Below are 23,752 nucleotides of genomic sequence, written 5' to 3' on the forward strand. Positions count from 1 at the left end.
CTTTAGCAAGCACTCGTGTATTAAGATGAATTACATATAATTATACCTGGCACTTATTTCATAAATTACAAGGTAAAGTTGAACAATGCCTCTTGAATTTAGAGCCACTTACTAAATTCACATAATCTTTTTTTTGTTTAAAAAATCAAATTACTATTATTAAGGGAGAGGGAATATGCGAAATTTTACAATAATTTAGGAGGCAGGAGAATTTCGAACCAAATATGCATGGTTGTAAACTCAACACCTTATCCACTAGGATATTTAACTACATGCACACAAAATCTCTTAAGGGCGGTGCTATCCACACACTATTTTTACCTCTCACACATCCTCTCAATTTCAGACCGTCGTATTAAAGGAATTGAAGAAGTTCAAAAGACATAAATTAACAAGGGGTGTGTGAGTAACACAATCCTCTCTTAAAGTGTATGAATCTTTTTTTTTTTTTTGGTATGGAAAAGTAAATATATTCAAGAAGAGAAACTTCGAGTACAACCACTTTAAGAACAATCAAAGAGACAAATATTTCTAGCAATAGTGAATAAGGATCCATCCCATACTCTAATAATAACATCAGCTAGAAAATTCGTCCCTGGCAAAAAACCTAAGCCCAAGATATAAAAGAAAAAGATGATGCAAGTAATCTGATGTCCTCAATAATAGTCTTCAATCGCCAAGGCATTTGTTAAAACAGATGTATCAGCTTATAATATCAAATAAATTAGAACAATGCTAGGTAAACCAAATTTTAAAACAAAATTGTAAACCAAATGATGTTTAAGCAATAAGAAATAAGCCCGTCAACTAGCACTTAAATAATAATCTAATCATCAATAACAACATTATTTGGTTTATTAGAATTGGTTTAAAAATTGTGTAATGCTATGAAGACTAAATTTGTTTGTTGTAAAGTAAATGACATGGAAGTTGATAATTAGATTAGTACTTGAGTGTTGATAAACGTTCTCATTCTTATTGATGACGCATCATTTAGTTTGTAAATTTAGTCTATAAATTTAATTTCTTTAACATTACTCTTAAAAATTTAGCTTATGTAATATTACCTAATTAATTAATTTTCTCATAAAATGAAGGGTTGTTTCATCAATTTCAAGGACGAAAATAACAAAATTTGACTGTTAAAGTCAAATAATAAAAATGCAGCAAATAAAATAAAAAACCTTTGGAGAAAGGGCAATCCAGTAAATTCACGAATGGTGCGAGCATCGGATGGAACTCCCACGCCCAGTCCTCCCTCTACAAACAAGAGAACCCGTGACGCCGTCTCCCCCCAGCTCTCCTAAAACCTTATCTCACTCCCCCGACGCAGTCTCACAGTCCCTTCCACAAAACCCATATCCCGAAAACCACTCTCTCTCTCTCTCCAGAGAGTGCAGCAAAACCCTTCAATTAACACCTCACAGCAAGCAGCCTCCAATGGAGTCCAAGCTTTTTGCTTCAGAGGAGGAGGCGCAGCACCTCTCAAACGCACCAGGTTCTTCATTTCTTTCTTCTCGGTACTCTGATATCGATGATTCATCGAAAACCCATGTTTCCAAAATTGATAATGACGAGAAATTTAGCGGGGTTGGTGGCGGTAGTGACGGTGGTGGGTCCGAGACGGAGGAGGGGTTTGTAAGCGGGGAGGAGGAGGATTTTGATTCCGAGAGGGCGTTTGTGAGAGGCGGAGATACCGTGGTGGTTGGAGGGGTGCAAGAGGATTCCGGTGTGAAGTTTGTTAACCCGTCGGAATTCTTCTATCCGACGACTACGAGTAGTCTGCGGCCGATTGCCAAGGTATCGATGGATGATGACGACGGCGAGGAGGATGCGGGGGAGGAAGTGTTTATGGATTCGAAGAGTTTAGAGGGTGGGGGTCCTAAAGGTGTCGTTTTGGGGGATAGTGGGTTGGGGAAGAGTGAAAATTTGGGTGAAATGGTCCAGGAAAATGGTGTTAGTGGTGGTGAAGAAGATACGGTAGTTGAGAATTCGAAATTGGTTGAGGGTTTGGGCTCGGTGGTGGAGGAAATCCCGGTGGTGGAGAAGCCGGTGGAGGTGGCTGAAGTAGATGATAAGAAGGCTGTAGAGCAGCCTAAGGAGGAGCATGTTTTCAATGGCGAAAGGGAAGTTGTGAGAGAGAGTAAAGAAAATGGTGTGGTGGTGGATGGGCCAGCTGGTGAGAAGTTGGTTGAGGTTGAAGAGAACGGAGTGGAGATTACAAGTGGAGGTGACTCAGTTGTGCAGGATATACATGCCAATTTGTCGCAGACAGGAGCAGTTGTTGTCGTTGGCGATGTAGAGACGATTGAGGAATCTGAAATAAAAGGCTTGGAGGTTGATGAAGGTGTGAGTTTGGATAATGGTTTTGATCAAATTAGCCGTGAGACCGAAGAACCAAATGACTCGGATTCTGAGCGTGACGGAGCGGTTGTTCCCAAGTCTGGGAATGTAGAACATGATGGAGAGAAAGCTGCTATTGTTGCTGGTGCAGATGAAGTTGATTTTGAGAAGAGGCCAGAATGGAAGGATCAACTGAAATCTAATTTCGAAACCAGAGAGAAATGGCTGGCGACGGAATCAGGTGCTGATGTGATGTCAGATGACAAACCATCGGTAGGGGATGGAGCTGAAACGGAAACTGTGAACTTAGCAGAACATGAACCGCAGACTGAGGCAAAACCGGAGAACGGTGACTTGAATGCACATGATGAAGTGCATGAATTGGAAGCGGCTGTCCGCGGAAAATATGTGGCACCTGAATTTCTGGATTCAAGTTCTGATAGCCACGAAGTAAAGCTGGTTGAGGAAGTTGAGGAGAAGCATATCCCAGATGAAATTGGCATTGAATCTGTGGATGCAAATTCCATTTCAAACAGAGAGATAAGAGTTGAAACTGACGATGACGGTGATAATGATCTTCAATATGATGATAAGGATCTTCAAGATGATGAAGGTGAGAATGAAGGTTCAGTTACAGATGCGAACAATGAAGGAATGATTTTTGGAAGCTCTGAGGCTGCTAAACAGTTTTTGGAAGAGTTGGAGCGAGGATCCCGTGGTGGTTCTTACTCAGGTGCTGACAGTTATCATGATCATTCACAGAGAATTGATGGCCAGGTTGCCACGGATTCAGATGAAGAAGTGGACACTGATGAGGAAGGGGGCGGAAAAGAGTTATTTGATTCTGATGCACTGGCAGCTCTTCTGAAAGCCGCAACAGGTGCCTCCTCAGATGGTGGCAATGTTACCTTTACCACCCCAGATGGCTCCAGGCTTTTCTCTGTTGAGCGTCCTGCTGGGTTGGGATCCTCAGTCCGGTCGTTGAAACCTGCTTCCCGACCAAACAACTCAAACCTTTTTTCATCTTCCAATGTCACAGTTGGGGGCAGTTCTGAGAACTTGAGTGAAGAAGAGAAAGCAAAGCTCGAAAAGTTTCAGCAAATAAGGGTTAAGTTCTTGAGGCTTGTGCAGAGATTAGGTGTTTCTACAGAAGAGTCAGTACCAAGGCAGGTTCTATACCGCCTAGCTCTTGTTTCAGGGAGGCAAAACAGTCAAGAATTTAGCCTTGAAGCTGCAAAGATGACCGCTCTTCAGCTTGAAGCAGAGGAGAAGGATGATTTGGACTTCTCCTTGAACATACTGGTTCTTGGGAAGACAGGTGTTGGGAAAAGTGCCACTATAAATTCGATTTTTGGTGCAGAAGTGACCCCAATTAATGCTTTTGGACCTGGAACAACTTCTGTGAAAGAAATTGTTGGAGTGGTGGATGGAGTCAAGATTAAGGTTTTTGATACACCGGGTCTGAAATCTGCTGCAATGGAACAGGGCATCAATCGCAAAATCTTATCTTCTGTGCAGAGGCGCATGAAAAAGTCCCCCCCAGATATTGTCCTCTATGTGGATCGGATGGACTCCCGAAGTAGGGATCTAAGTGATGTGCCATTGTTAAGATCAATCACTAATGCCCTTGGTCCTTCAATTTGGCGAAGCACCATAGTGACTCTGACTCACAGCTCTTCTGCTCCTCCTGATGGACCATCAGGTTCCCCTCTGAATTATGAGATGTTTCGTAATCAGCGGGAGCAAGTCATGCAGCAGACCATTGGACAAGCTGTTGGCGATCTAAGGTTTATGAATCCAAGTATGATGAGTCCAATATCTCTTGTAGAGAACCACCCATCTTGTCGGAAGAGAGATAATCAGAAAGTTCTCCCTAATGGTGTAGCTTGGAGATCCCATCTATTGCTCTTATGCTACTCTATGAAGATCTTGTCTGATGCGTCTAATCTTTCCAAACCTCCGGAATCATTTGATCACCGTAAGCTCTTTGGTTTGCGTTCCCGTTCAGCTCCTCTTCCATACTTGTTGTCTTGGCTGTTGCAATCTCGTCCGCACCCAAAACTTACTACCGATCAAGGTGGTGAGAATGCTGATTCAGACATTGACTTGGCTGACTTGTCTGATTCTGATCAAGAGGAAGAGGAGGATGAGTATGATCAGCTTCCGTCATTTAAGCCTCTCAAGAAGGCTCAGATTGCTAAGCTTAGCAGAGAGCAGAGGAAGGCGTACGCTGAGGAGTACGATTATAGGGTTAAGCTCCTCCAGAAGAAGATGTGGAAAGATGAGTTGAGAAGGATGAAAGAAATGAAGAAGAAGGGCAAGGTCAGTGAAGAGGAGTATGGTTATTTGGGTGAAGAAGATCCAGAAAACGGTGCTCCAGCAGCCGTGCCGGTTGCATTACCTGATATGGTTTTGCCGCCTTCTTTTGATGGTGAAAATCCAGCTTACAGGTACCGGTTCTTGGAGCCGACTTCTCAGTTCACGGCAAGGCCAGTGTTGGACTCCCAAGGCTGGGACCATGACTGTGGGTATGATGGTGTCAACCTTGAACATAGTCTGGCCATTGCTAATTCTTTTCCAGCAGCTGTTGCTGTTCAGCTTACAAAGGATAAGAAAGAGTTCAATATTCATTTAGATTCCTCGGTTGGTGCTAAGCACGGGGAGAAGTGGTCGAGTATGCTAGGGTTTGACATTCAGAACATGGGAAAGCAACTTGCATACATTGTCCGAGGAGACACTAAAGTCAAGACTTCCAAGAGGTTCAAGAATGCTGCCGGAGTATCTGTGACATTCTTGGGTGAAAATGTGTCCACTGGATTCAAACTTGAACAGGAGTATGCGTTGGCAAGCGCCTGCTATTGGTGGGTACTACTGGTACTGTCCGATCTCAGGGCGACTCAGCATATGGAGCAAATTTGGAGGTGCGGCTAAGGGAAGCAGATTTTCCGATCGGCCAGGATCAATCCTCATTGGGTCTGTCTCTAGTGCGGTGGAGGGGCGACTTGGCCTGGGGGCAAATCTCCAGTCCCAGTTTTCCCTCGGGCGCAACTACAAGATGGCTGTTCGTGCAGGGTTGAACAACAAGCGCAGCGGACAGATATCGATCAGAACAAGCAGCTCCGAACAACTCCAACTCGCACTCATTGCTGTGATTCCGGTTGTCAAGGCTATCTACAACAGCATCTGGCCCAGAGCCAGTGAGAACTACTCCATCTACTAAGATACGTTCTATTCATTTTGTCATCTGTTTCCATTCTGTTATATTTACGGCGTCGATGTTTTGATATTTTGTCGAATAAAGTTGAGATTGCGCGATTAGTTAGTATCGAAAACGAGATGGAACTTAGAGAGCGAGTTTATTCAACGAGATGGTGCTGTTAAAATCTCGGATTATATGTATTAATGATTCCTAGTTAATGACAAGTTTTGAGTTTATTCAGTTGTACTTTTTCTCTGCCATTGATGCCCTAAATCTTTGTGATAACTTTTCAACTTATATTTGCTTCCCTGACTGCTGGTGATAGAGTAATTGTAAGAGCCAGAATTCTCTGTGCCTGATATCCGTTCTTTAAGGATGCGTCGAGAAGATGACATTTCTAGTTTATACATAATTTAGAGCTTAAATTTTAGAAATTATACTCTCATATTCGTTAATCTCTTAGAAGCTCTAAAGAGCAATTCTACATTAATAAATCAAACAATCGATTTATTTTGAATGTATATTGTTCAAAGGATGGTGCTATTCACACGCATTTTGTTAGTTTCTATTATTTTAATCTTCTTCGATTTATTTGATTTGACAGTTAAAAATTTTGTAAAATGTGTGAATAGCACCGTTTTTGCTGAAAACGATAAAAACGCAATAGAGGCACTACTTCAACGCTTTCTTTCTCTCCTTGTTTCCTACGGCAATTTTTTGGATTATAATTCAAAACGCGAGCTCCAAAACGGGCTCAAAATAAACTTCACATTCGGAAAATAAAGAAAAAGCTAAAAGACCATAAAGCCCCCAGCCCGGATCAACGGTCATCACCGCTGCGCTGTAACAGCCCCACCTTTCGTCGGAACGGCAACCACGTTCTCTGCTTCAAACACCTCGGCAATCCTCTCCGTCGGAATCAACGGCAGATACGCTGCCACGGAGTAGCCTCTGTTGGCAGTGTACCCGACGGCCCTGATTGTACATGTTGGACCAGTACGACACGGTTGGGACTATTATCTGAGCCACCAGTGGAAACAGCGGCAGCCGGTTTAGCGCTCGCCAAGCCGACACGGCGTACTGCTCCGCCACCGGCTCGTACTTGTAGTACACGCTCACAGTAATATTCTCAGCCGTGCTCATCAAGCCGCCTCGCTCCACCGCTCTCGCCACCGATAGCGCCTGGCTCGACGCCTGCTTCACCAGAATTGGCAAGTGACGGTCCACCTCGCTCAATGACTCATCCACCTGCAAATCACGTGACCGCGATCGAGAAACTATCAACTGTTTACACTGTAAAATCAACGGGCGGCGGAACGTAGGGTTTTAGACTGACCTTGCGATCGACGAATTTGAGGAATTGGAAGGGAAGGCCGTGTAACTTCTCGTAGACCGGTCCGATTACGGTTCGGACGGTGCCTTCCACCGTCTGAACCCCTAGTTTAAGCGGACCGGAGTTCTCCTTTGCGTACTCGTACAGGCTCGAGAAGCACACGACCACGTAAATCGCCGCCACCTGAACGAATTCCAAATACTTGAGCTTCTTCTCGTCCACTCGCACCTACAAATCAAGATCCGAAAGGGAAAAATTAGAAACTTTCGTCACTTTCTCGGCAACCAAACAGAAAGTTTCCAAATCAAAATCAACAGAGCATTTTCATAAATTCAAAAAAAAAAAAAAAAAAAAAGCTTTTCTGTCACTTTCTTGGCAACCAAACATAACACTATCAAAACCAACAGTTTCATAATTCCGAAAAGAAAAATAATCGAACTTTTCTATCACTTTCTCGGCAACCAAACAGAACAAGAGAGAGAGTTTACCGTTTGTGTAGACTGCGATGCTTCAGAATCTGCCATTTTTGCTCTGCTTTCAAAACCTTCGATGCCTTTCGACTCTCGAAATAAAACGGAGAAGATGAAACGAAGCGTTGGGACTCATTCAAATTTATAGGGATTCCAACGTGGGCGACAATCTCCAAAAATCAACGGCTGGAATCAGATTTTCCGCACCACGTGGCGTCTCGGGAACGGTGGATGTGCTCGAATGCGAAAATTTTTAGTTATGACAGAAATACGAACAGATAGTCCACCAAATATATCACTTTTATGACGGTTAAATTGAAAAATCTTTCCAGCTTGGTTCGTAATGGTGGTAGGAATAATTCGACGGGTGCGAAGAAGCGCTGGGGAAGCATGGGGACGTCTTACGCGATGATGACACGTGGACCTCTAAGGATGACACTACGACGGTTAGGTGTCGGGTTGCGGCGAGAGGAGGAGGATATATTCTCTGCATGGGCGCGGCACGGCGGCCGAGGTGTCTGTTTGGTTGCACTCAATCAGTAATCGTCTACGACGACGCTCGTCATACGGCGGTGCACTGCGCTGACCGTCCAATGAAATTTTTTTTTGAATAATATTTTCAGTATTATTATTAGTATTTTAAAAATCTCATTCTACATTTTAAATATTTTATATTAAAAAAATATATATAATTAGATTTTTGAAGTACAATAACATTCCCCAATGTTATTGTTGAAAAATTAACTGCCCATTTTACCGCTGTCAAAAAAGTCGTTAAAAGGAAAATTTGACATTTTCATCCAATTAACGAAAAGTAAAAGATCGGAGCTTGTGACAATGGATGCTGATAACCAAAGAAATTCTCCGGCCGGCAAGTGTTCGGCGATTCGTCGGACATCAAGGACTTGGAACGGGGCGATGGATTCGATTCGACCGACAATTCAACTCCTTCTCTCCTTATTGCCAGGTGATCTTTCTGTACCTCAACGTATCTTCAACTCTACTCCTCTCCTCCTTATCAGATGATCTTTCTCTAGGTTGAGGACTGCAAGATGAGAAAATTCAACGACTATTTTCTATAATTCAATCAATATATCATGAGAAGAAGTAAAAAAAAAAAAAAAAAAATCACGTTCATAAATTCACAAAAGCACGCAAAATGTGAAGAAAGTTGAGATTACATCCACCGTAAAACTAACTGGCAATAAAACTAACTGGCAATATGGGAGTAACCTAACTTAATTACTTATGAGCTTATGCAATGTTCTTCTTCTATCAATGTGAGATTCATTCTCAACACGCTCTCTCACGTGTGGTCAATTTTTGAGTCAAACACGTAGATAACATAAACAGATGATGTAGAGCACATGTGCCCCTTGGACTTTACATGTGGGATAATTTGCTCTGACATTGTGAAGAAGGTTAAGGTTCTAGCATAAAACCAATTCGTAATATGAGAAATATCCCTACTTATAAACCATGCAAAGTTTATTTTTCTCATCGATATGAGATTCATTCGCAACAAATATAAGATAATCTAGAAAATACTTACACGTAGAGTTTCACAAGAGTCTTTTTCAAGGAGATCTCGTAAGCTTCACTCTCCCAGTTTTTACGGGTTATCTCAGCTACCTTTTTCCCATTTTGATAGAAATGAAACGTTGGCTACAAAAGGTATATAAATCGTATATTAGAAACAAATTAAGGATAAAGATATGAACAACTAAATCGTGGAGCTAAGCTAAGAACATTCTTAGCTCCAAACAAAATTTAAAGGGTCAAATAATTTACCGTACGGGGAATATTAAGATTTTCCAGTATGCTTTTGTAGTTGTCTTCCTACATATAGAGACTAAACAATGTTAGATTAATTAACTAAATGATCAGGCATAATAAGATATCATATTTGTTCTTTAAGCAGGCTCACATATGCAGATGGCAATTACGGCATGGTACATGACCTAGCTAACGATCACATTTTAACTTATAACAATCAAATTATAATACAACTGATCGGCAATATGAGGAATATTTCAACTACTTATAAGCTTATGTAAGGGCCATCTTTTCATCAATATAAGTTTCATTCTCAACCGTCGCTACTGGGAACATTCAAAAATCAATCAGATACAACACTAAGTCACTAATATTAGTCTTATATAGTTCCAGGAATCAAATTTTCATTATCTAATTTGAGGTTTTGAAGTTAGAGTGGAGTTATTTTCCTTTTGATAGAATTAAAAGAGGATTAGACATGAAAAAAATATTTCTCCCTTCTAAATCCTCCCATTTTGGAGAGGATTGGCACCATTAACTTTTCTTCTAAAGTCTCCAAGTTAGCCACAAAATTTTCATTTCTTTTTTCAAACGTACCTTTTAAAATACGTCTTATCCATCTAATATAATCCTCCATACCAAAAACGAAGCCTTTTGGGAATGGGAAGAGCTTTCTGAGACGAAAGTAAAAGCAAATACGAGGGGAGAGGCTTCAAGGTTCTAAAGCAGATTTATCAAAGGGTGGTGCTATCCACTTATCATTTTTTACTTCTCATACACCTTCTTAATTTTCAACCGTCCGATTGAATGAATTAAAGAAGATCAAAGGACAATAATTAACAAGAGATATATGGATGGTAAAAATGGGGGTATATATGGATAGCACGACCCTTATCAAACATGTGGTAAACTATTTTTTCCATTCTCAGACCTATATGAAACAAACAAGAGCCTCTTTAAACTGTTAAATTCGTCATTTTAAACTGTAAATTACTTTCAGTTTAAATACTAAACAACCCCTAAGTTGTTTTGACCTATTTCTTAATTCTTAAGTTTGGATTAAAAAACTTAGCAGAAACTCAATAGCTTCCCTAAGGTAAAAAAAAAAGGGATAATAGAAAACTGGATTACAGTGGCACACCTCAGGATCAAGGAGGAACTCATATGCTATTACATGTGGGAAAGGCTCACACATTTCCATAAACATATCAGAAGTGACATGAGACACTGCACAAGAAGAGTACATCAAACACTTAGTTGGGAACGGAGCAGTTTAGTTTAGGGTGACGATAATCACACACATTAGTTCTCTTCCTACACACTTTTCTTCATTTACGGGTGTCAGATTGAACAAATCAAGGGGAAACAACACAAATGATTAAGAGGGTTGTGTAGGGGAAGAAACAAGGTGTGTGATTATCGTCTCCCAATTATATCACAAAGAGAAGCAGCTAGCTTGATTAAACAAAGTAAATTCATTTGAACTTACTGGCCTCGTAATAGGTCGTGAATAATATAATTGCCGGCAAAGATTGGTCTGTTCCAATGAATTAAAAGAACAAATAAAACAAACTGCATGAAATCTTATGTTTTCTTATATTAAACGTACACAATTTCATCTAAAAAAAAAAACCTTCAAGCAAACATTTAATTAAAAAAAAAAAAAAAACCATAAAACACTACCTTGAATTGTTTTAACTGCGCTGACATACTGATCGTAATGGTTGTGGAGCAAAATGAGAGGAATGTCTGAGTAGCCTGAAAATAAGAAAATCGTGAAAAGAGTTAAGTCAGCGGCGGCAAGGCAACAACAAAGGCAGAAGATTTGTGGAAGGAGTTCTGAAGAGAGTTAAGTCACCGACCCTTGTAGTTGATAGACCAGCGGCTATAGGACCCAATAATAATTTCCTTTTTTGAGCTGGAGTCAAGGGTACAGAAGAGTTTTGAAGAGGAAGGAATTGCCGGTGGGGGTGGTCGTGGTGGCAAAGATGGTGTGATTGGGACTGAAACTGTTAGGGTTTTGATGAAACTAAGAGGGTGCTTATGGTTATGGTGATGAAGAAGAGCTGCGCAGGGGTTTAGGGGATTGCCAAGTAACTGTCGTACTAAAACCCTAGAATTCCTAGCCATTCTCTTCTCTCTAGCAATTCGCTTCCAAATTCCTCGCTTTATTCACCAAAATTCGGGTTTTATAAGGAAATATAGGTATAGTTTACGTTTTATTGACCAAAATACCCAAAAATAAAAATATCTAAAATTCGGCTTTACTGACCAAAATACCCAAATTCTAAACCCTAGCTAAACCCTAGATAAACCAATAACGAAACCTATATATGTGTGTGCGCCTTCGCACTAAACTTCAAAATTAACGTACTCGATCTCATAAAATCATTCCAGAAGAAATTCCGAGGAGGATCCTCTTCATCCAAGAATGAGGAATTCAAGGGTTTTGGGGCGACAATTGCTTGGAATGGGCAATTGTAAATCTACCCAAACCCTAAGTCTAACTTCAATAGCAGCTGAACTGTCTTCACCACCACCAAACCTTGATTTTCTGCAACACAGAAGTCGCATCAAGGGCTTTTCCTCCGCTTCAGGCACGAAATCCGGCCTCTTTCTCTTCAAGGGCTTTTCTTCTTTCCTTGCCAACGCCTTAATTTTTTTTTTTTTTATCAAAGTTTTGTTTTCAAGCCCCTCAATCTCAGACGTTGAATGTATTGTAGAATATCCTGACTGGAAGTGGAACAAATTTTGGTCCATGCACGTTCCATGGGAAGACCGGCACCTCTTCGTAGGTACTCCTTCTCCCCTTCACTTTCTGTTTCCGATGTTCCTACTAACTTTGATGTAACTACAAAGATTCAATTTTTCAGTTCCCCCAGAAATTTGTTTGTATAAAAAGGATGAGTATGATTTGGAGCTTAAAAGAGTTCAAGGTAATATCTCTTACTTCTTTGAGATTATATATATACACACACACGGGGTAAAGTATTGTGCCCTGGCCGGCATTCTATTAGTGTACCTGATGTGGCATGGTCTGCGTTTTGTCTATTTTGATATGTATTTATGGTGAAACTTACTTTAACCCTAAATTCATTTGAAATTTGTTTGAATTAATTTGTATTGTTTTGAGAAAAATTTGAGTATAATGCAGTTTTACTTATGTGTTTCTTTAATTCATTGGTATATAGATAAATGTTTATCAGCAATCTTTTGCTTCTATGAATATGACGCTAAGACGCATGGTAAGTTCTTATGAATTTACTTTTAACAACCAAGTCATTTGCTACCAAGTTTTCTTTTTCAACTCATGCTTGATTTACACTTCTCCTGCAGACTACTTTTTCACACATTCAGTCATCAGTCGGTGGGCTAAGGAATTCCCACATGTAACATTGTATCAAATTATCATTGATCATAGGGTATGGCTTTAGAAGATGATCTTCGGTTCACTTTGATCAAATTATTTGTCAATCATTTTAATTCTTCATAATCATGATATGATTTCTTATTTTGCCTCAAGATAAGTTGACTTAAGGTTTGTTTATTCTCTCTGCAGTACGTAGAAGACCTTAATAATGTAATGAAAGAGTATAATATCAACTGTACGGTAAATGATCCATTCTTACTTCGCGTAATTTGTACCATGTGTTTAACCTTTGTTTTGAAAATAAAATTCACTAATTCGGTTTATAATTTGTTCAATATCCTAATTAACAATCGTGTAAAGATGATCATGTTATACATTACATAGTTTGGGAATTGGACTAAGCAATTTGGTCCCTTAATATATTATGGCTTTTCTTTTGTCTTAAGTAGAAAGTAAAGTTAATGGGTCATTTACATAAAACCTCACAAATATAAGGTCGATTTTAAATTGGCATATGATGTTTGAAGATCCTACAAACACATACTCAAAACTCACTGAAATTTTATCCTTTTGTATTTGATTGCATCCTTTAATCATACCGTTTATAAATTTTTAGGGTCTTCAAAGATCTGCTCCCAACTTAAAATCAACCTTATAGTTGGGAGATTTTATGCAGCAGGCACAAAATAATTTACTTTGTTAATGTGCGCATTTCTTTTCCAGCCAACGTTTCGTTTCTTTCAAAATGGGAAAAAGGTACATGATGTAGCAGGTGGATCTACCGTACTACTGGAAAAGACTCTTAAAAAAATCTATGGGTAATCATTTTCTTGGTTTACTTAATTTACATTTGTGTGCTTTGACGTAGTTCTGACCAAGTTTACACAACTCATTTACATAACAAAAACACAACGTAAATTCTTGATTTTTTTTTTCGTACCATGCATGCGGGTATTGTGTGGACATGATAAGGATTAAGGACCCATTATGTTAATTGGTTGTTTATGTGTCCGTGCTCTAACTTGTTAGTCACCCGTTCATACCCGTTAAGAAAAATAATAGTTACTAAAGGTTAAATTACAGGTTGTTTAACCTTTTGTAACTTGTAGTTCAATCTTTAATAACTATTTTCTATCTTCATTAGAGGTTAAATTACATAAAATAGTTACTAAAGGTTCTTGTTGAATCTTTCATCCAGGGGGGAGGAAAAGAGTAGAACTCAAGGGTTTGACACGCAAGTAAAGAAAGATAGGAATGGGGAAGAAGTTTATTCAGTATTTGAAGTGGAAGCAGCGGCAGGTGACAATTCTGATACAAGTTACGAATTGAAATACTATTCCAAATGCCCTTGCGATTTGTGCCATGGCATGAGGCGCCTGCGACAATGGTTGTCACAACAGAGTGAAACTCAGATCGCAAAGGATGAGAAATGAAGTGGATGGTCATTTTCGTTCATTTCTACACTTTCATTCATCTTGGATGTGGAAAGCATTTGAGCACATGATTGTTAGTTTGCACAAGATATTGCTGCAAACGGTAATCCACATATATAATTAGAAGAGAGAACAAGGCCGGTTTGGCTTGAGGTGCAGGCCAGCTGATCCACTCCTCGACTCTAATAATATTTTGAAGGCTTATAGTTGATGCATGCTTCTGAAAATCTTGATAGCGTCCTCTAAATGGTTTGTATCATCAAAGGATGCTATTATTTATGGATCAATTTCATTATTATTTTAGTTGGTATTTTTTGTATTTGGTCTCAGCTGTTAAAACAGGGCAAATGCAACATTGCACAAATAAAAAAGAAAAAAAATTGCACTGTGAATACAGATCTTCATACCCCATGGCTTGAAGATACCTAAGCAACACTTAATCTAACTAAATTTTTATTTCATACATATAAATAATTTGACAACACAGATGAAAAATAAAACATATTCGAAATCACAGAGAGAAATAGAAAAATAATAAGCTAGAAGATCAATAAGGTGACACAGCTTTTATCCCTTCCCTGAAGTAAAGCTTTCCACCGGCTTCCACAGCTTCCAGAAACCCCCCATGCTTCTAAGTGTAGTTTTGTCCCAAAATCTCGTCTTCCCATCCAAGCATACCTGCAAAATCTTGTAGTAAGGATATATTTGATAAAGAATGTAACTCTCCAAAAAAAAATTTCTCGTTTTCAGCAATACCTTCACTGCAGGCACAAGAGTACTCAAAAAATGAGGATGAAGCTAGGAAATCAAGTAAAGTAATATGGAAAAGTACTTACCCGTAGAGTTTTCTATTTGACCAATAATATGTTCGAAGGGCACCCAAGGGATTTGCTTCGGATACCAACTCGGAGGTGTGCCTTTCTGAGCTGAAACAATCAATAATTCAAACATCTTGTCTAAAAACTCAGGCCAAATCGTAGTGAGCATGACGTCAATCTCAATGGCTAATATTTGTTCAGACATTGTCATTTTCTTTGGGTTGATCGCCGATTGATATTGCACCTAGATCGAAAGAAGAAAGACATAAATTAGAATTCGACTTATACATGGGAAAATATAGTAATAACACATGAATATTAAATTTCACTTTACCTGATGAAGTGTATGTTTTATGATGTTGGCCGAGCATCCGAGGAAATCCATTGGAACATTATCGTAATCACTCATATTCTTTGGGTAAAACCGCACATCAATTTTTGACATCCATTTTTGTTGAGGATAACCAGGATAGCAAAAGCCTTTATTGTAAAAATACTTATCCAATTCCCTCGTATACATTTTGTTCGATCTGTCGTTTGAGTCTTTGGCTTCACCTAACTTGGAATAAAGCCACATACGTACTATGTTCCTAAGCACTGATGGCAAAGTCGCATGATGCAATAGTGCAACACCTATGTCTTTGGTTCGAACCAACACATATGTCACACTTTCCAACTCCTTAGGGACACCACTAGTGAATATTTGACCGTTCAAGAGGTACATCTGTGTGAAGTCGAACATTTTGCCACAGTGCACCTTCCCCTTTTTCAGTTCTATGTCGAACGTTCCATTGTGGCAAATGATGTCAAAGGAATCAATGTCAAGGTCAAAACTGAATCCACAGGATTCAGCATCCTTCATTTTCTCGAAAAGTTTCCTATAAAATAGTTTATAGGCAGGTGGAAGTATGTCCATAAGGTTATGAAGTGGAGGGTTTTGATGAGTTTCACTTAAAAATATTTTATAGACGTGCGGAAATATGTCCTTCAGGTACTGATCTGGAGTATTTCGGTTTACAAATTCATGAAGAGAAATTTTCATTGGACCTGCATTGTATTGATATATAAATTTATATTGATATATGAAATATGGAAAAATAAAACAGTAAAAGTATGCTAGGACATACAAAGCCAAAACATAAATAATATGGAAGAGAGGGAGAGAGAGCTACTTGAAAAAGATGAGGGCAACCACTTGGATATTTGGCCGATGATGTGTTCAAAAGGTACCCAAGTGACTTCCTTTGGGAACCAACTTGGAGGTGTACCCTTCTGAGCCGATAGGATCAATTCAAATAGCTCGTCTAAAAACTCTGGCCAAATTGTAGTGAGCATGACATCAATTTCAATGGCTAATTTTTGTTCAGATGTGGTCCCTTGTTGTGGGTCAATCACCGACTTATATTGCGCCTAAATCAATATGAGAAAAACACAAATTAGATTTCAACATACACATGACCAAAATATAAATAACAACACATGTATATTTAATTTTGCATTACCTGATGAAGCGCATGTTTTATGATGTTGGCCGAGCATCGGAGGAATTCCATTGGAATATTAAGATATTTACTCATATTCTCTGGGCAAAACCGCACATCAATTTTTGACATCCAATTATCTTGAGGATAATAGTGAAAGCCTTTATTTCTGAAGTAATCATCCAACTCCATTGTGTACATCCTCTCCCATTGGTCGTTTGAGTCTTTGGCTTCACCTACCTTGGAATAAACCCACATGCGTACTTGGTTCCTAAGGACTGATGGCAAGGTCGCATGATGCAATAGTGCAACACCTATGTCTTTGGTCCGAATCAACACTTTTGTCATACTTTCCAACTCCTTAGGGACACCGTCAGTGAATATTTGACTGTTTAAGGCGTGCATGTGATTGAATTCAAACTTTTTGTCATAGTGCTCCTTCCCTGTTTTTAGTTCTATGTACATCGTTCCGTTTTGCAAGATAATGTCAAAAGAATCAATGTCAAGGTCGAAACTGAGTCCATGAGATTCAGCATCCTTCATTTTCTCCAAAAGCTTCCTATAAAATATTTTATAGACATGTGGAAGTATGTCCATAAGGTTCTGAACGGGAGGGTTTAGGTGACTTTTACTACAAAATATTTCATGGAGATGTGGAAGTAAGTTTATATAGTAATGATGTGGAGGGTTGTGCTTTACAAACTCACGAAGGGAAACTTTCGTTGGACCTCCTGAAGACGATGAGGACAGCCACCTCTCTTGTAATTGCAGAAAATTCAGATTAGAAGAGTTAGAGAAGGGATTGGAAGAAGAGGGCTTGGGTGCGGAAGAAGTAATAGTCGGTGAAAGGGGTGATGGTGGTGATGGTGGTGAAGGGGATGAACAGTGCTCATGAAGATGATAAAGAAAACCATAACGCCGCATCGCGAGAAACAAGAATGCTTCACACGTATTTTGTCCCAAAAGCTCCAAGAAGATTAGCAGACTGTTCTTCGTATGTTCAAGGGATGGTTTGCTACATCTTCTATATAAAGATCGTTCCATCAAAATCCTTTTGAACTAGGGAAAATAAAAGAGAAAGTTAGTTTCCGTTCATCCAAAAGAGAAAGGAAGGGAAAAAAAGATAGCCCTTGCGTTCACTCAAAGAAAAAAAAAGGAAAGCTCATTCCGGCGCTGCTATAGTGCTTTGGCTTCTGAAATCAGGTTAATTTTCTCCTTTCCCGCTTCTGAATTCGCATGTTCAGTTTTAGGGTAAAAGTGTAATCTACACACAACTTATGGAGAGAAAACCTTTTGTCAACAAAAAATTATGTATAATTGAAAAAACAAAATTATCAAGAAAAAAAATGAGCATGAAAGTAATTTTGTACAAAAAAAAGTTTGCTTTTTTTTCTTTTTTTTTTCCTAAAACCCACATGTCATCAACTCATGTCTCTAATTAAAAAAAAAACAAATATAAAATTATCCCACTCTCACGTTCACCTCCCTCTGGTACAAGAAAAATGGGCTAAGAAGACCATTGATTTGTGCCCTTTTCATTGTCATTCAACACAAATATGTGTTTGTGCTTTTTAAATTGCATTGAACACATAACTATCTCAAATGTGCCCCTTGAACAAACGAGTACATTAGTTTGTGTTCCAAAAGAAAAACAGAAAAGTGTATTTGTGCCTACTTGAATTTGAGCACAAATGTTACTTAGTACTATGGTTTAATGGTATTCATCTTCACTTGTAAGTGAGAGGTCTTAGGTTCGATTCTTGGCAAAGGCAAATTGTGAGGCTTAGCCACTCTCTCACCCTTTTAGTGTAGATACTATCGTTTGTTAAAAATAAAAATAAAAATTGAACACAAATATTGGTGTCACTAGGTATAGATATCAGTAACTATAATTTTTTATTAATTTACAAACACGTACAAAACATTTTCGTGGGACTTGGATCCTCTCCGGACTTTTCTGTACGGATCCAACGGATCAACGGCTTATGGCCGTTAGATTCAATCCTACGATCAATAATTAAAATGGGAAAAGGTGGATTACGTAGCAGGTGGGTCTACCGTACTCTTGGAAAAAACTCTTTAACAAAATATACAGGTAATAATTTTCTTGGTTTACTTTAGATTTGTGTGCTTTGATGTAGTTCTGGCCAAGTTTACACAACTCATTTACATAACATAAACACAACGTAAATTCTAGGTTTTCTTACCATGTTAGTATTGTGTGGTCACAAGAACGTGTCTATACTATAACTTGATAGTCACCCGTTCATACTCGTTATGAAAAATAATAGTTACTAAAGGCTAAATTACAAGTTGCTTAACCTTTAGTAACTATTTTCTATCTTCTTTTAAAGGTTATATTACATAAATAGTTGCTAAAGGCTGTTGTTGAATCTTTATCTAGGAGGGAGGAAAAGAGTAGAACTCAAGGAAAGAAAGATAGGAAGGGTGAATATGTTTATTCATTATTTGAAGTGGAAGCAGCGGCGGGTAACAATTCGGAGGGAGAGGATCCTCTCCGGACCCAAACCCCTCCGGATCCCCCGGATTTTTCTTCTTCTTCTTTCTTTAATGCGCTCACCGTCCAATGGGAATCTTTTTTGGATAATGTTTTTGTGGGAAAATAAAGTACCAATTTTACAGCTGTCAAAAAAGTGTTTAAAAGGAAAATTTTACATTTTCATCCAATTAACGCAAAGTAAAAAGATCGCAGCTTATGACAATGGGTGCTGATAACCAAAGAAGTTCTCCGGCCGGCAAGTGTTCGGCGATTCGTCGGACAGCAAGGACTTGGAACGGGGCGATGGATCCGATTCCGAACCGACCATTTCAACTCCTTCTCTCCTTATTGCCAGGTGATCTTTCTCTAGGTTGAGGACTGCAAGATAAGAAAATTCAACAACTATTTTCTATAATTCAATCAATATATCATAAGAAGAAGAAAAAAAAAAAGTAAAAATCAAGTTCACAAATTCACAAAAGCACGCAAGATGTAAAGAAAGTTGAGATTACTTCTACCATAAAATTAACTGGTAATATCAGAGTAGCCTAACTTAATTACTTATGAGCTTATGCAATGTCATTCTTCTATTAATGTGAGATTTATTCTCAACACGCTCTCTTACGTGTAGTCAATTTTTGAGTCAAACACGTAGATAACACAAACGGGGTGACGTAGAGTACGTGTGCCCCTTGGACTTTACATGTGGGATAATCTGATTTGATACTATGAAGAAGGTTGAGGTTCTAGCATAAAACCATTTCGCAATATGAGAAATATCTCTACTTATACACCATGCAAAATTTATTTTTTTATCAATATAAGATTCATTCGCAACAAATATAAAATAATCTAGAAAATACTTACATGTAGGGTTTCACAAGAGTCTTTTTCAAGGAGATCTCGCAAGCTTCACTCCCCCAGTTTTTACGGGTATCTCAGCTACCTTTTTCGCATTTTGATAGAAATGAAACGTTGGCTACAAAAGGTATATAAATCGTATATTATAAACAAATTATGGATAAAGATATGAACAACTAAATCGTGGAGCTAAATTAAGAACATTCTTAGCTCCAAACAAAATTTAAAGGGTCAAATAATTTACCGTACGGGGAATAATAAGATTTTCCATTATGCTTTTGTAGTTGTCTTCCTACATATAGAGACTAAACAATGTTAGATTAATTAACTAAATTATCAGGCATAATAAGATATCATATTTATTCCTTAAGCAGGCTCACATATGCAGATAACAATTACAGCATGGTACATGACCTAGCTAACGAACACATTTTAACTTATAACAATCAAATTATAATACAACTCCCTTCTAATATAATCCTCCATATATACCAAACGAAGCCTTTTGGGAATGGGAAGAGCTTTCTGAGAGGAAAGTAAAAGCAAACACGAGGGGACTTAATTAAAGGCTTCAATTCCCTTCATTTGGGGGTTTTGGAGCAGATTTATCAAAGGGTGGTGCTATCCACACATAATTTTTTACCTCTCACACACTTTCTTAATTTTTAGCCGTCGGATTAAATGAATTAAAGAAGATTAAATGACAAAAATTAACAAGAGATATGTGGCAGGTAAAAATGGGGGTATGGATAGCCCCACCCTTATCAAACATGTGGTAAACTATTTTTTCCATTCTCAGACCTATATGAAACAAACAAGAGCCTATTTAAATTGTTACATTCGTCATTTTAAACTGTAAATTACTTTCAGTTTAAATACTAAACAACCCCTAAGTTGTTTTGATCTTATTCTTAATTCTTAAGTTTGGATTAAAAAACTTAGCAGAAACTCAATAGCTTCCCGAAGGCAAAAAAAAAAGGGATAATAGAAAACTGGATTACAGTGGCACACCTCAGGATCAAGGAGGAACTCATATGCTATTACATGTGGGAAAGGCTCACACATTTCCATAAACATATCAAAAGTGACATGAGACACTGCACAAGAAGAGTACATCAAACACTTAGTTGGAAACGGAGCAGTTTAATTTAGGGTGACGATAATCACGCACATTAGTTCTCTTCCTACACACTTTTCTTCATTTACGGGCGTTAGATTGAACAAATCAAATGGAAACAACACAAATGATTAAGAGGGTTGTGTAGGGGAAGAAACAAGGTGTGTGATTATCGTCTCCCGATTATATCACAAAGAGAAGCAGCTAGCTTGATTAAACAAAGTAAATTCATTTGAACTTACTGGCCTCGTAATAGGTCGTGAATAATATAATTGCCGGTAAAGATTGGTCTGTTCCAATGAATTAAAAGAACAAATAAAACAAACTGCATGAAATCTTATGTTTTCTTATATTAAAAGTACACAATTTCATCTAAAAAAAACACTTTCAAGCAAACATTTAATTAAAAAAAAAAAAAAAAAAACTATAAAACACTACCTTGAATTGTTTTAACTGCGCTGACATACTGATCGTAATGGTTGTGGAGCAAAATGAGAGGAATGTCTGAGTAGCCTGAAAATAAGAAAATCGTGAAAAGAGTTAAGTCAGCGGCGGCAAGGCAACAACAAAGGCAGAAGATTTGTGGAAGGAGTTTTGAAGAGAGTTAAGTCACCGACCCTTGTAGTTGATAGACCAGCGGCTATAGGACCCAATAACAATTTCCTTTTTTGAGCTGGAGTCAAGGGTACAGAAGAGTTTTGAAGAGGAAGGAATTGCCGGTGGGGGCGGTCGTGGTGGCAAAGATGGTGTGATTGGGACTGAAACTGTTAGGGTTTTGATGAAACTAAGAGGATGCTTATGGTTATGGTGATGAAGAAGAGCTGTGCAGGGGTTTAGGGGATTGCCAAGTAACTGTCTTACTAAAACCCTGGAGTTCGTAGCCATTCTCTTCTCTGTAGCAATTCGCTTCCAAAGCCCTTGAATTCCTGGCTTTATTCACCAAAATTCGGGTAGCATAGGGAAATATATTCTACGTTTTATTGACCAAAATACCCAAGACTAAATATATCTAAAACTCGGCTTTATTGACCAAAATACTAAACCCTAGCTAAACCTATACATGTGTGTGTGCGCCTTTTTTGTCATGCCACTAAACTTGTCAAAAATAACTACTGTCATAAAATCATTGTAGAAGAAATCGCAAGGAGGATCCTCTTCACCCAACTACCAACTCGAAAGTAACACAAAAACAGAAGCGAAGCCGCAAGAGAATGAGGAATTCAAGGTTTTTGGTGCGACAATTGCTTGGAAGGGGCAATCGTAAATCTATCCAAAGCCTAACCTTAATTTCAGTAGCAGCTGCACTGTCTTCACCACCACCAAACCTTGATTTTCTGCAGCACAGAAGTCGCATCAATGGCTTTTCTTCCTCCGCTTCAGGCACATAATCCACCTCTTTCTCTTCAAAGGCTTTTCTTGTTGCCTTTGTTGGGGGTTTAAAAATGCTTCACTACTTGGAGAGGTTTATCTCACAAAGAAAAATGTAACGCAGCGGAATTGATAGGCAAGAGAAAGAAAGAATTCTCAAAGTATTACACAAGGTTTTTATTCACTCACAAACTTAGTACAAGAGGAAACACTCAAACACTCTTAGAAGCTTTGTTGCTTCTTCTTACTTCTTACTTGACACTCTCACTTCTTGCTACTTGCTCTCTTGGTTGTTACAAATGGTGTGGATGCCTTCTCCTTTTATAGGCATGGATGGAACCTTGGAGAAGCATGAAAACATTATGCTAGAGATATCTAGATAATTCCACTACCTTCCTAAGCTAGAATTATCTACACTAATCTTGTATGTTGATGGAATCCTCACCATTCTTCTAGACTCTTCCACCAACTTGAACTTTGCTAGAATTCTCTAGCATGTGCATGGATCTTTCTTTGTGTATGGGCCGGATCAATTATCTTTGGGCCAAGACAAGATTACAATTCAACATCCCCCCTTAATCTTGTTTTGTGACGCCAATTGAGTTTCTTAGTCTGACAAAGTCTTCTTGTTTGAGTGGCTTGGTGAATATGTCGGCAACTTGGTCTTGAGACTTCACGTATTCCACTTGCACATCCTTTCTTGCAATGCACTCTCTTAAGAAATGATAACGGGTATCTATGTGTTTGCTCCTGTCATGGAATACTGGATTCTTTGCTAGAGCTATTGCAGACTTGTTGTCGACATAGATCTTTGTTGGCTCTTCTTGTCGCATTCTTAATTCTTTCAACAAGTTTCTCAGCCAGATTGCATGGCAGACACATGAAGTAGCAGCTACATATTCAGCTTCGCAGGTAGAGAGAGTGACAATCGGTTGCTTCTTCGACATCCACGTGAATGCAGTGTCTCCCATGAAGAACACAAATCCAGTAGTGCTTTTTCTATCGTCGGAATCTCCTGCCCAATCACTGTCGCTATATCCAGCAAGTTTGTAGTTATCAGAACTTGAATAAAACAAGCCAAAGTTAACAGTACCTTTGAGGTATCGAAGAATTCTTTTGGCCGTTTTCAAATGTGTAGTTGTGGGATTCTCCATGTGGCGACTGATTAATCCAACAGCATAGAGAATATCTGGTCTTGTGCAAGTCAAGTAGCGCAAGCTTCCAACTAGGCTTTTGAAAAATGTTGGATCTACGCTTTCTCCTTTGTCATACTTGGTTAGTTTGACTCCGCACTCCATTGGCGTGCTCACGGGCTTGCAGTTGTCCATTTTGAACTTTTTCAGTATCTCCTTTGTGTAGCTTTCTTGGGAGATGAAAATTCCTTCTTCGTTCTGCTTGACTTCAATGCCTAGGTAATATGCCATCAACCCGATGTCGGTCATATCAAATTCTTTGGTCATCACTCTCTTGAACTCTTCAAACATGCTTGGATTACTCCCGGTGAAGATTGGATCATCCACATATAAGCACACAATCAAAATATCTCCATCTTTGACTTTGACGTAGAGAGCATGTTCATGAGGGCACTTGATGAAGTTGTTTTCTTGAAAGTACTTGTTGATGCGACTATTCCATGCTCGTGGTGCTTGTTTTAACCCATAGAGGGCTTTCTTCAACTTCAGA

At 38.8% G+C, this 23,752-nt stretch overlaps 2 protein-coding genes across 2 annotated transcripts; one reads left to right on the top strand and one right to left on the bottom strand.

Moving 5' to 3' along the window:
- Positions 1–1,240: 1,240 nt before the first annotated feature.
- LOC103934146 (translocase of chloroplast 159, chloroplastic) lies at positions 1,241–5,788 on the top strand. Its single transcript, XM_048585579.1, is given in 3 exon segments — positions 1,241–5,182; positions 5,185–5,346; positions 5,349–5,788. Coding segments are annotated over 3 exon segments (4,119 nt in total). The 5' UTR covers positions 1,241–1,440; the 3' UTR covers positions 5,564–5,788.
- A 454-nt stretch (positions 5,789–6,242) lies between these two features.
- Positions 6,243–7,547, bottom strand: LOC103934147 (stress-related protein-like). The gene is given in 4 exon segments (XM_048585765.1): positions 6,243–6,516; positions 6,518–6,790; positions 6,879–7,103; positions 7,364–7,547. Coding segments are annotated over 4 exon segments (678 nt in total). The 5' UTR covers positions 7,400–7,547; the 3' UTR covers positions 6,243–6,372.
- Positions 7,548–23,752: the final 16,205 nt, after the last annotated feature.

The sequence above is a fragment of a genome, unplaced genomic scaffold (assembly GCF_019419815.1).
Source record: "Pyrus x bretschneideri cultivar Hongxiangsu unplaced genomic scaffold, Pyrus_bretschneideri_v1 Contig23, whole genome shotgun sequence".
In the NCBI taxonomy this organism is placed as follows: domain Eukaryota; kingdom Viridiplantae; phylum Streptophyta; class Magnoliopsida; order Rosales; family Rosaceae; genus Pyrus; species Pyrus x bretschneideri.